This window comes from Sarcophilus harrisii, chromosome 2 (assembly GCF_902635505.1).
Source record: "Sarcophilus harrisii chromosome 2, mSarHar1.11, whole genome shotgun sequence".
Classification (NCBI taxonomy): Eukaryota; Metazoa; Chordata; class Mammalia; order Dasyuromorphia; family Dasyuridae; genus Sarcophilus; species Sarcophilus harrisii.
The window spans coordinates 622,825,746-622,838,194 of NC_045427.1; the positions used below are offsets into that span (position 1 = coordinate 622,825,746).

Below are 12,449 nucleotides of genomic sequence, written 5' to 3' on the forward strand. Positions count from 1 at the left end.
CCAAGTTTAGATGAACTTGATGATGCTCTAATTAATTGTTGGGAAGTTTCACAAAATGATTAAATTACCCCAAAACTATCTTCTTCGAACCTTTTTAATCACCACAGTTCAAACAGCAGGAGGCAGCATGAATCCTCAGTTCTTAAAGCAAAGCCCTACACAGAAGTCATGTTGCATAATGAATAATAACATTTCTATACTGCTTATATGATTAGTTTTTATAGTTAGCATTTAATCTCATTTGATCTTCACAATAATTCCAGGAGAAAAGTGTTTATTATCATTTTCACTTTACAAATAAGAGAACTGAGGTTCTGCCAAGTAATTGACTTCCCTAAAGCTGCACAGGTAGGAAATGTATGAAGCAGAATTTGAATTGGGATCTTTGAGACTCCAAGTACCACACATTGCTCTCTATACCACCCAGTACCAATTAGACGGCATACTAAAGAAGTTGGTGAAGGTGACAAAGGACACACAAAGTCAATAACAATACAGATACAAAGAGCGGTGCAGGAATACACGGTGTAAATAGACATAAAGCAGTTTCTCTGGCACAAAGCCAGAGAGTCGTCTCACCTGAGCACCTGATCCCAGCATCCTGACTGTGTAAGCACAGCTCCTTCTGTGGCGACCCCCGGGGGCAGTGAAACAGCAGAGACTCGTTCCCTACACACTGGAAAACTTCCCTCCACACTGGGCCAGAGCCTGGTCCGAAGCGCGCTCCCCCGGGGATGGAAGCGGCTGCTCCACACCTTAATTCCCGGCAGACCACGTGAGCTGTCTGAAGGTCAAGGTCCGAGTCACAGACTGTGCCCCACGTCAGGCCTCGTCTCACCTCCAGGCGCCCAGCACAGGGATGTTCACCTCCAACGAGACGGACTTCTGTGTGCTCTGAATAGAGAAGCAGCCTATTAATAAGGAAAGCAACCTGCCTCGCACTTATTTCTAAGGTTTTTCCTTCCCCAGCCATGCTTTGTTTAGAAGGTGATGTAATCAATTATTGAATGCTGGTTCTGGAGTCAGGAAGAGCATTACAAATCTAGTTTCATGTATGAAACACATACATTTGGATGTGTGATCGTGGAAAAGTCATTTAACCTTATTTGCCTTGGTTTCCTCAATTGTAAGATGAAGATAACACGTGGCAGAGTTGTTAGGAAGAGTAAATGAAATACTTGTTTAAAAGGGGAAAAAGCTCTTAGCACAGCCTGGAACATAGGAACTACTATAGAAATCCTTGTTTTCCTCCCTCTTTCCGTTCAATTTAGCAAACATCTACAATGCACCTGATATGTGCAAACATCTCTTAAGTACCCGATATGTGGGAATACAGTTGTTGTTTTTCTAAGAGTGTCATTCGGCATTATATACTCTAAAAAGACAATAAAGCTTGTACTCAACATATAAAAGAAAATAGAATGAGAGATGGAGAAAGATGAGATGCAAAGTGCCCCAAGGAAATGTGAGGAAGACAGAATTTCTTCAATTTTTTACTATTCCTTCTTCCAGAAGTATCAATTAACAATCTGGAACAATTTAGAGAAAGGTGACAAAAATATTGAGGTGACAGAAATTTCTATTGTTTGAAATTATTGTTGAAATTATGGGGACTACTTGAAAAGAAATAATGATTTCAACCTCATGGGAGGTAATAATCATCTTCTAATACTTGAAGAGCCATGAAGAAGAGGGAAGGGGGAAGAGATTTATTTAGTATTTGGTCCCAGGCAGCAGAATAAGAAGTAGTGAATGGAAGATGCAGAAAATGGACCTCAGCTGGATGGAAAGATAAACATCCCCACAATTAATTAGAACAAGATCAAATTAAACTGATCTTGGCAACTTGAACTCACTGAACATAGCTAATTTGCTTTTGTTGATTAGAATCAGATCCATATATATGAATGTTATGGAATATTATTGTTCTGTAAGAAACGACCAGCAGGATGAATACAGAGAGGATTGGAGAGACTTACATGAACTGATGCTGAGTGAAATGAGCAGAACCAGGAGATCATTATATACCTCAACAATGATACTGTATGAGGATGTATTATGATGGAAGTGGATTTCTTCGACAAAGATAAGATCTAACTTAGTTTCATTGATCAAGGAGGGACAGAAGCAGCTACACCCAAAGAAAGAACACTAGGAAATGAATGTAAACTGCTCGCACTTTTGTTCTTCTTCCCGGGTTATTTATACCTTCTAAATCCAATTCTCCCTGAACAACAAGAGAACTGTTTGGTTCTGCACACATATATTGTATCCAAGATCTACTGCAACCTATTTAACATGTATAGGACCGCTTGCCATCTGGGGGAGGGGTGGAGAGAGGGAGGGGAAAAATCAGAACAGAAGTGAATGCAAGGGAAAATATTGTAAAAAAATTATCCTGGCATGGGTTCTGTCAATAAAAAGTTATTTTAAAAAAATTGAAAAAAAATCAGATCCATAAAAATCATTTCCTTTTGTCATTGTCTCCATCTTTTGAAGAACTAACTAACTATCATTAAGGCAAATGAAGAAATATATTATTTCATCTGCCTTGAGAAGAAAGTTTGAACATATTGAGAAGAAAAAAAATAAGTCTTTCATTAGTGTATGAAGAGCATGTTTCTGGTGGGCCAATCTGAATGAAGTCTGCATCTATTTTCACTTTTTCAGTCCAAGTGGTCCACAATGCACATTGTGACTTTCCTATATTCTCTCCACTGATCCTCATCCAAATATGTCATCATGTTTCCTTGATTAGGTCCATATATTTCCTAACAAAAACAGTCATCTTGACCTTTGTTTTGCCAGTGAATTTGGATGACACTGGAAGAGAAAATGAGGCTACCTCATTTAAAGCTAATTCACACACAAGTCAAGATATCTTCCTCATGATGTTATCGGTCCTCTTTGCAAATAAAAAACAAACATTTTCTAACATGAATATATGATCTTAATATAAAAGGCTATTCTATTATTCCTTTTCTTTTGATCTTTTATTCTTAAATGACATACTCTACTAGAACCATATTCCAAAATGATGGGAGAAGAAAAAAAAATCAGAGAATCAAGTTAGATTTACCTGCACAAATGACTTCATCATCCATCTGGAGGGAGCAGCCACTCCGGAACTTATTGTTCAACCTACAATTTCGAATTGTTGGCTCTGTCCCTTTACAAGTCATGTATTTCTGACTATCACCCAGACCTTTTCTGGGAGCTTGGACAGCTGGGCCACATCTCAGCTCCTGGCAAAACACAGTTGCCTCTTCCATATGGAGGCCACACAATCTGTCTATGCCCTTCTCATTTCTTATCTCAGGAAGCCCAGCACAGGGACTGTTCCCCTTCAGCAGTCTGATTTCCCGAAAGGTTCCATCTGTAAAAGTACCAGTCCAGATAAGAGAGAGCAGACAATACAGAGCAACAATTTAGTTCAAAACCATGATCTTATATAAATATTTTGGAATTCTGCATTTGCCTGCTTTGGTCAACCAAATAGGAACCCAATTGTAACAGAACCTCTTATGCTAACATCTTAGCTAACATCTTTAGCTTCTATCAAGTAGTTACAATTGGAATGTTATATATAAACTCTGAAGAGAACCTACTTGAATGGTTCAATAATATGTCACTTTTAGGCAATGAGTTGTGCTGGTTCATCCCAAACTGCACTGTGAAAATTGACTACTGTGATTTCCTGTTTTTGTGTTTTTGTGGGAGGGGGGAAATGAAGGGCTTCATGGTAAAATTTAATTAAAAGGATGTCAAAGGTCATCACCTGACTCATTTATTTGTTCATTACTGTCTTCATTTATTTATCCATTCAAAAAATATTTGTTCGATACAAGTACCTCATTCCCTTTTTTTTTTTTGTATAGAATTTTTTATTAGGGTAGTTGTAAAATATAGCCATAAGAAATGCAATATAAAAAGGTTTTCAGGTAATTTGTAACGGCTACAATTGCAGAACCCAAATCTTAACCTACAAGATATAGTAATTTATTTTATCAATTCAGCCTCTAATAGAAGTGCAATTCAATTTGTAAAGTATTTAAGGGCTAGTCATTAGTACGATATAGCTAAGTTCAGATGTACTGAATGTATGGTGGATAGTTATGCTGCTATACATAGCATAACAGAAATGTGGGTGTGATTGTTTTTGGTCACCACAACCCAAATTCTTTTGTGAAAATATAAAACTGACTTCTGGGACATGAGTTTTCTTTTTTTTTTCCTTTAATAGCCTTTTATTTACAGGTTATATGTATGGGTAACTTTACAGCATTAACAATTGCCAAACCTCTTATTCCAATTTTTCACCTCTAACCCCCCACCCTCTCCCCCAGATGGCAGGATGACCAGTAGATGTTAAATATATTAAAATATAAACTAGATACACAATAAGTATACATGACCAAACCGTTATTTTGCTGTACAAAAAGAATCAGACTCTGAAATATTGTACAATTAGCTTGTGAAGGAAATCAAAAATGCAGGTGTGCATAAATATAGGGATTGGGAATTCAATGTAATGGTTTTTAGTCATCTCCCAGAGTTCTTTCTCTGGGTGTAGCTGGTTCAGTTCATTCAAGTACCTCATTCCTATCACGTGACCTCTACTTGTTCAATCTTATGGTTTCCGAACCTACTATTTTCATTCCCATTTTTACTCCTACTTTGATCTGGGGATCAAGGGAAGGGATGATTGAGTCTGACTGATGAACAAGTAGATCTTAGAACTTTCAATTTCATTTTCTTTAGGATAGTGCTCATTGGATTTTCCCATGTGCCACAACCAAGTGGCAAAAATATCTCAGTGATAGATAGATCAATAGATTATAAACAGTTAGAAAGATAGATAACCCAAAAACAATTAATTTAATTTTTCACTCGAGGTTTTCTTACAAAAATGAATAACATGACTTACTTGAACAAAGAACTACGACAACCCATTCATAGGAGCAATTTTTCTGACTCCATTCCCCAAGATCACATTCCCAGAAAGTTGACTCATTGCCTTTACAGGACACTCCATGGAGCCATGGCTGAAGACTCTCTCCAGGCAAGGGAACATATTTGGGAGCACCAATTGCATTTCCACAGCCCAGCTGCCGACAGATCACAGAAGCCTCTGCCAATGTCCAGACTTCATTACACACAAAACCCCAGTTCCCTTGGTGTTTAACCAACACTACTCCATCACAGGGATTTGGTCTGAATGCCAGTTTCAGCTCCATCACAGCTTCTCCTTTTTGAAATAAACATACATTAATTAGGATAGAGTATCCATACCATGAAAAATTTAATATAAAATCATTTTTCTGTAATCTCCCCTTTGATGTTACAAATTATAATATTTCTGTTAAAATAAAACTGTCCTTAAGTGAGCATCACTCTTCACATGGTAAAAAGTGTGTGTGGGGGGGTAATGATGAAAAAACAAAGAAAGAGAATTGAACCTATTATCAAAAGACCAGGATTCTGTCACTTATCAATTGTCTAACCTAAAAGTCATAGCTTCTCCAAACCTGTTACCAAATCTGTAAAAATGAATTCCTAGCTGGTACAAAGTTGGGGTTAGAGGTGGTAGGAGTCAGTCACTTTCTATTCTCTTCTTCTTTAAGCCAAATAGAAAAAAAATGAAAACCAAAAGTAATTACAAAGAAGAAAAACAATCAAAATTAAGATCACTAACACAAAAAATAAAAATACTATGGAGTGAGACAGCTGAAGCATCACTTACAATACAGAAAGAATGTAAGATATCTAAACACACTTTTAAATGAATGAAAGAGGCATTAAATAATTTAACCAATGTTTGATGATGTTCAAAGATACTGAGAAAATAAAAGTGCATATAGATTTTTTTAAAGTCAGGTGAGGAAATGAAGCTAGGATTTAAAGATACAAGAAAGATCCAGAAAATGGATTAAGGGGGAAATGACCAATATGGAGACATATTAGTTTTGGTCAAAAATTATTTCATGGTATACTTTGTGCATCCCCACGAAAATCATTGGGCCACATTTTATTTCTTTTACTTTGTGCAGACTCTCTCAAATCTTTAGTTTCTACATTATAAATCTGATCAATTGGTTGTCATTCTAGTATTTTTTTTGAATAATAATGTTAATGACAGGGTGTAATTTTACAAATTCCTGCCATGGTTTTTGGCAGAGTTGATTACTGAACATGTGTCAGTGATTTTTGAAAAATCATGAAGAACAAAATGCATCACAATACTTGAGATGGGCAACTGCTACTTTGTATTTCAAAAAAGGGAACAAGGTAAAATTTTTAGAGGCTAGACCAATGAACTGGCAATTCAATTCAATTCCTGGCAAAGCTTTAGGCTATATTACTAAAAGGATATTTTACATCATTTAGAAATCATTAGAAAGGATATTTTACAATCATCAAAAGTCAATATGGTAATATAAAGAACAGGCAGTTTTGAAATGAAAAGATTCAAGTTACCAACAATCATATGAAAAATGTTCTAAATGACCAATAATTGGAAAAATTTTAAATAAAGTAACTACAAGGTTCTATCTTAGATGCAAAGATAATAAAAGAATGACAAATACTGAAGGGGTTACAGGAAAACAGGCACATTGTCAATGGAACTGTGAATTGATTCAGCCATTGCAGAAAGCAATTTCAAATAATTTCAGAAAGTTATAAATTGTTGAAGGACTTGGGAAGACCTCTGTGAAATGAGGCAGAACAAAATGAGCAGTCTTAGGAAAACAATTTATATGATAACATTATAGAAACAAAAACTTTTTAAAGGCCAAGCAATGCAATGATAAAGCAGCAATCCAAAAGAATGACAATGAAAATGCTACTCATTTCTAGACCCAGAGAAGAGGAACTTTAAATACAGAAAGAGATCAACATATTCAGACATGGTTAATGTGCAATTCTTCTATTATATTTCCACAATTATCATGTTGTACAAGAAAAATCAGACCAAAAGGGAAAAAATATGAAAAAATGCAAGCAAACAACAACAAAAATGAAAATATTATATTGTGATCCACAATCAGTCCCCACAATCATCTGTATGGTGCAGATAGCTTTCTCAATCACAAGAACATTGGAACGGGCCTGAATCCTCCCACTGATGAAAAAAGCCACATCTATCAGAACTGATCATAGTATAAACTTGTTGCTGTATACAATGTTCTTTTGGATCTACTCACTTCACTTAGCATCACTTCATGTAAGTCTCTCCAGGCCTCTCTTAAATCATTCTACTGATCATTTCTTATAGAATAATAATATTCCATAACATTCATATACTATAACTTATTCAGCCAATCTCCAACTGATGGGTATCCACTCACTTTCCAGTTACTAGCCACTACAAAAAGAGCTGCTTTTTGCACATGTGGGTCCTTTTCCTTTTTTATGATCTCCTTGGCTTACAGATCCTATAGAGGCACTGCTGGATCAAAGGGTATGCACTGTTTGTTAGTCCTTTGGACATAGTTCTATATTGCTTTCCAGAATGGTTGGATAAGTTACAACTCCACCAACAATGTATTGGTCCCCTTTCCCCACATGCTCTCCAACTTTCATCATTACTTATCCTGTCATTTTAGCCAATCTGAGAGGTGTGTAGTGGTATCTCAGAATTGTCTTAATTTGCATTTCTCTGATAGTAGTGATTTAATGGTTTTAATTTTTTCATCTGAAAACTTTCTATTCATATAATTTATCAATTCAAGAGTGGCTTGTATTCTTATAAATTTGAGTCAATTCTCTATATAGTTTAGAAATGAAGCCTTTATCAGAATGCTTGGATGTAAAAGTATTTTACCAGGTTTCACTTAATATAATCAAAATTATCTATTTTCATACAATATTTTTAAAAGACATAAAAACAGAAGTAATTTACTTTTGTGATATTTTGATTAGTAATTGCAAGTGAGGCATAAGGCACAGCAATATATACTCACTATAATTGTAAAGCCTCACCACTATCAAAGACCAAGTCTAACTCGGAATACTAAGGAAAATGTGTATCACGTGTATGGTGAGGGCAAGGTCTGCCTTAGCTCCATCCAGACTTTAGCAAAATCCAGACCCCAGATCCAGGCCAGACTAGGAAAGAGATTGAAGAAGACCAAGTTAGATTCCTACAGATGAGGACAGAACAAAATGGTGAAAATCATCAAACCTCAGGCTCCAGGATATTGTGGTCATCCTTCTAAAAGAGAGCAAAAAACCACATGAGAATTCCCCTAATATTCTATCAAATTTAGCATACTATCTCATAGAGCTGAAAATACTCATTGAATAGCAAGAGAAAGAGATAAGCTAGAAATGTCACTCGTTCAAAAAACTGCTACCCTGTTTGCTTTGTCTTTCTACCCTTTTATACTGTGACCCCCAATGCCCCCTCCTCCTCCTTCTACTATGATGTCATCTTCTGCCTTCTTGACTCATTCTGCTATTCCTGTGACTTGGTTTGTTCATCTTTTGACCTCATCTTCTCTGTCTGTAACTCAATCTCTTCCTGTCTTCCTCTTATATTTTCCTTCTGTCCTTTCAGCTCCTAGATTCATTCATTTACTTATTAAGATTTCTTTGGACTAGATGAAAGAGGAGATTCTTTACCTCAGTTGCTAGCTAGCCTTCATCACTGAATGAGTGAAACCTCAGTCAAATAAAGACCTTAACTTAAAAAGGCCAAGGTTTCCCATTGCATCCAGGGTCATCTCCAGTTGTCCTGATCCATATCTTGCCACTGGACCCAGATAGCTCTGGAGGGAAAGTGAGGCAGGTGACCTTGCACAGACCTCACTTAAATCCAATTCTTGTTCACATCATAGCATCACCTCCTTGGTGTCATGGTTCTCTTTGAACAAAAGACAAACAACAACAAGCTTTGCTCCCTCCACCTCGTGAAAACACAGAATCTCAGGGTTATCACAGACTTCAGATGGGACGTCTTCTAAAATATATGAAAAAGAATTCTCTTGACAACATGCCCACTATATCATCATCCAGTTTATAATATGTTATTCTTTTCTAGAGTAAAATAAAAAAATAGAAATATCTCTAGCATGTAAATCTCTTCCTAATATGGCTCCATTTTTTTCTGACTCTTTGCACATTATTTCTTCTCATGGATTAGAGGGAACTATTATATATATATATATATATTATATATAATATAACATAACAACTGAATCATAAAATAGAAAAATCTGTGCTTCCTACAAATATTGCCACTATCACAGAAGGCATACATGAAGCCTAAGGCAAAAAGGAATTCCCTATAGATAACAGGGTCTTCCCAAAACTCATGGCCAAACTAGACTATTTGCAGTTCTAGGTACATTCCACCTCTCATCACTAGGCCTTTGAATATGCCAGTAAAGTTCTTTTTCCTTATCTCTTCTGCTTGAAATGTTTGATTCCCATAGAAATCCAGCTCAACTGAACCCTAAATTTGAGGTGAATGAGATCAGAACACATTGATAATGAAAAACGTGTAATGAGGAAACAGGGCAGTAAGGTAGTGCAGTCTGTAGAGTGCCAAGATGGGAGTCAAACCCAGCCTCAAACACTTATTAGCTGTATGAATCTGGATAAGTCATTTAACCCTGAGCTGGAAAAGGAAATGGCAAACTGTTCCAGTATCTTTGCCATAAAAACCCCAAATGGGGTCAGATCATAACTGAAATGACTGCACTGTAACAGAGAGGAAACATTTTCCACAAAAGCAAATCAACACCTTCCATAAAACATATAATCTTAAAGAGATGTTGGGGAAATGAAAATTTAAGCAATTTGTCCAGGGTTAAACAGTCAATAAATATCAAAATTAAGATTTGAACCTACAGCTATCCTGATTCCAAGGTCAGATCTTTATCCACCATGCCAAACTGTCTCTATGTATATGTAGATATACAAACACACACACATATATATATTTATACATAGATATACATATACATACATATACATACATACATATACATATTTTACATATTTGCATAAATTATCTTTTGCTCAGGAGAATCTTAGTTCCTTAGGGCAAGGATTTGTCCTGTCTTAACCCCAAGACTTCCTGGAACACATTCAGAATGGTCCATGCTACAGGAACACTGACCAATCCTGGAGCACCTTGTTTTCTTCCTTTATGCCTCTCCTGGATCCTGGTCATCAAAAACCTATCTGGGTTGGCCAGAAAGTAGAAAGACTTAATCCCTGTTGGGGGGTATTCTCACTTAGTAATTTCTATATGGTCATGTGACTGGTCACAGAATTTGGATGAAATTGGAATCAAGAACTCTATTCCTTCTAATTAGATGGAGAAATATCAGGCATTACTATGTGTCCTGCCACTGCCTCCTAAATCAAACCTTTCCATCTGATTTGCATTTGCATTCTGCAATGTACTGTCATAATCATCTGACCTGGGAATCCATGGGTTTTTCCATCTGTCCTAAAATTACCAAGTAAAGTCTCTTTTATGTGTTTTCTCCTCTAATCATATGAAATCCTTGAATGTAAAAATCATGATTAAAGTGAGTATATGTTGCCCTGCTTCCTCACTTGCTGCAAATAATCAGGTCACCAAAGAAAATTGCTTCTGTTTTTATATTTTTCAATTAATAATACATAAATTTGACATGTTCATGGAAGAAATCTTGTTGGAAGAGAGAATTTTAGTTAGTACTTAACCTGCATACGTTCCTAATCCAGATTAGGATCTGTGAGTTTGCGTGTAGGAGCTATTCTCACTTTTTCTATTTAGATTCCCAGAGTTTAGTGTAGAGACCTTTCCTGGCGCACCCCCCCCCAATCTTTCCTCTAATTACTGAATATAATTAAACAATTGAATAACAATAGTCCTGAAAGTTAAATAAATATACAAGGTACCTTGAATGTATGTAGAAATAATCTTGTTTGACAAACCCTTGATTATTAATTACAAGTGAATCATAAAATAGAAAGATCTACTTGCTATGGACATTTACCACTGTCACAGAAAAGGTCTAATACAGGGTCTAAGTCAAAAAGGAATTCCATATAGATGACAGGGTCTTCCAGAAATTCCTGTTTGAGAATCACATTGAGCACCAAGCTCACATAAAATCCTTAATCACTCAAAAACTTAATTCCATAATCCACACAAGTAAAACAAAGCAGCCAATCAAACTCCAAAGAAATTATTTTACAGATCTAGAAAAAAATAATAATAAAGTTCATTTGGAAGAATAAAAGGTCAAGAATTTCAAGGGAATTAATGAAAAATGCAAATGAAGGTGGCTTACATGGGCCAGACCTACAACTATATTATAAAGCAGTGGTCATCAAAATCATTTGATACTGGCTAAGAAATAGAGTAGTTGGTCAGTGGAATAGGTTTACAGGACAATAGTCAATGACTATAGTAATCTAGTGTTTGACAAACCCAAAGACCTCAGCTTTGGGGATAAGAACTCACTATTTGACAAAAACTGCTGGGAAGATTGGAAATTAGTATGGTAGAAACTAGGCACTGACCCACATCTAATACCACATACCAAGGTAAGGTCGAATGGGCTCATGATCTGAACATAAAGAGTGACATTATAAGCAAATTAGAAGAATATAGGTAGTTTACCTCTCGAATATGTGGAGGAGGAAGGAATTTGTGACCAAAGAAGAACTGGGGATCATTATTGATCACAAAATAGATAATTTTGATTATATCAAGTTAAAAAGCATTTGTCAAAACAAAACTAATGCAGACAAGATTAGAAGGAAAGCAATAAACTGGGAAAACATTTTTACATTCAAGGGTTCTAAGAAAGGCCTTATTTTTGAAATGTATAAAGAATTGCTCAAATTTATAAAAACTCAAGCCATTCTCCAATTGATAAATGGTCAAAGGATATGAACAGACAATTTTCAGATAAAGAAATTGAAACTATTTCTATTCATATGAAAAGGTGCTCCAAATCACTATTGATCAGAGAAATGCAAATTAAGACAACTCTGAGATATCACTTCCCACCTCTCAAATTGACTAAGACAACAGGAAAATATAATGACAAATGTTGGAGGGATGTGGGAAAATCGGGACATTAATATATTATTAGTAGAATTGGGAACAGATCCATCCAAAGTTACCAAACTACATACCCTTTGATCCAGCAGGGTTTCTACTGGGATTATATTCCAAAGAGAGGGACCCACATATGTAAAAATGTTTGTGGCAGCCCTTTTTGTAGTGACAAGAAACTGGAAACTGAGTGGATACCCATCAGTTGGAGAATGAATGAATAAGTTACAGTATATGAATGTTATAGAATATTATTGTTCTGTAAGAAACAATCAGCAGGATGAATTCAGAAAAGCTTGGAGAGACCTACATTAACTGACTAAGTGAAATGAGCATAATCAGGAGTTCATTGTACATGGCAACAAGAAGATTATACGATGAT

At 35.9% G+C, this 12,449-nt stretch overlaps 1 protein-coding gene across 3 annotated transcripts in view; it reads right to left on the reverse strand.

Annotated features, from left to right (window-relative positions):
• Nucleotides 1–12,449, reverse strand: part of LOC100914928 (scavenger receptor cysteine-rich domain-containing protein SCART1) — a 43,211-nt gene that overhangs the window by 24,192 nt on the left and 6,570 nt on the right. For all 3 annotated transcript variants that reach the window (XM_031956675.1, XM_031956674.1, XM_023498250.2), the window contains exons 2-4: nt 4,928–5,248; nt 3,080–3,376; nt 580–894 (exon numbers count right to left, since the gene is read on the reverse strand). In XM_031956675.1, coding sequence (XP_031812535.1) covers nt 580–894; nt 3,080–3,376; nt 4,928–5,248 — 933 coding nt within the window. The remainder of the gene's footprint in view (nt 1–579; nt 895–3,079; nt 3,377–4,927; nt 5,249–12,449) is intronic.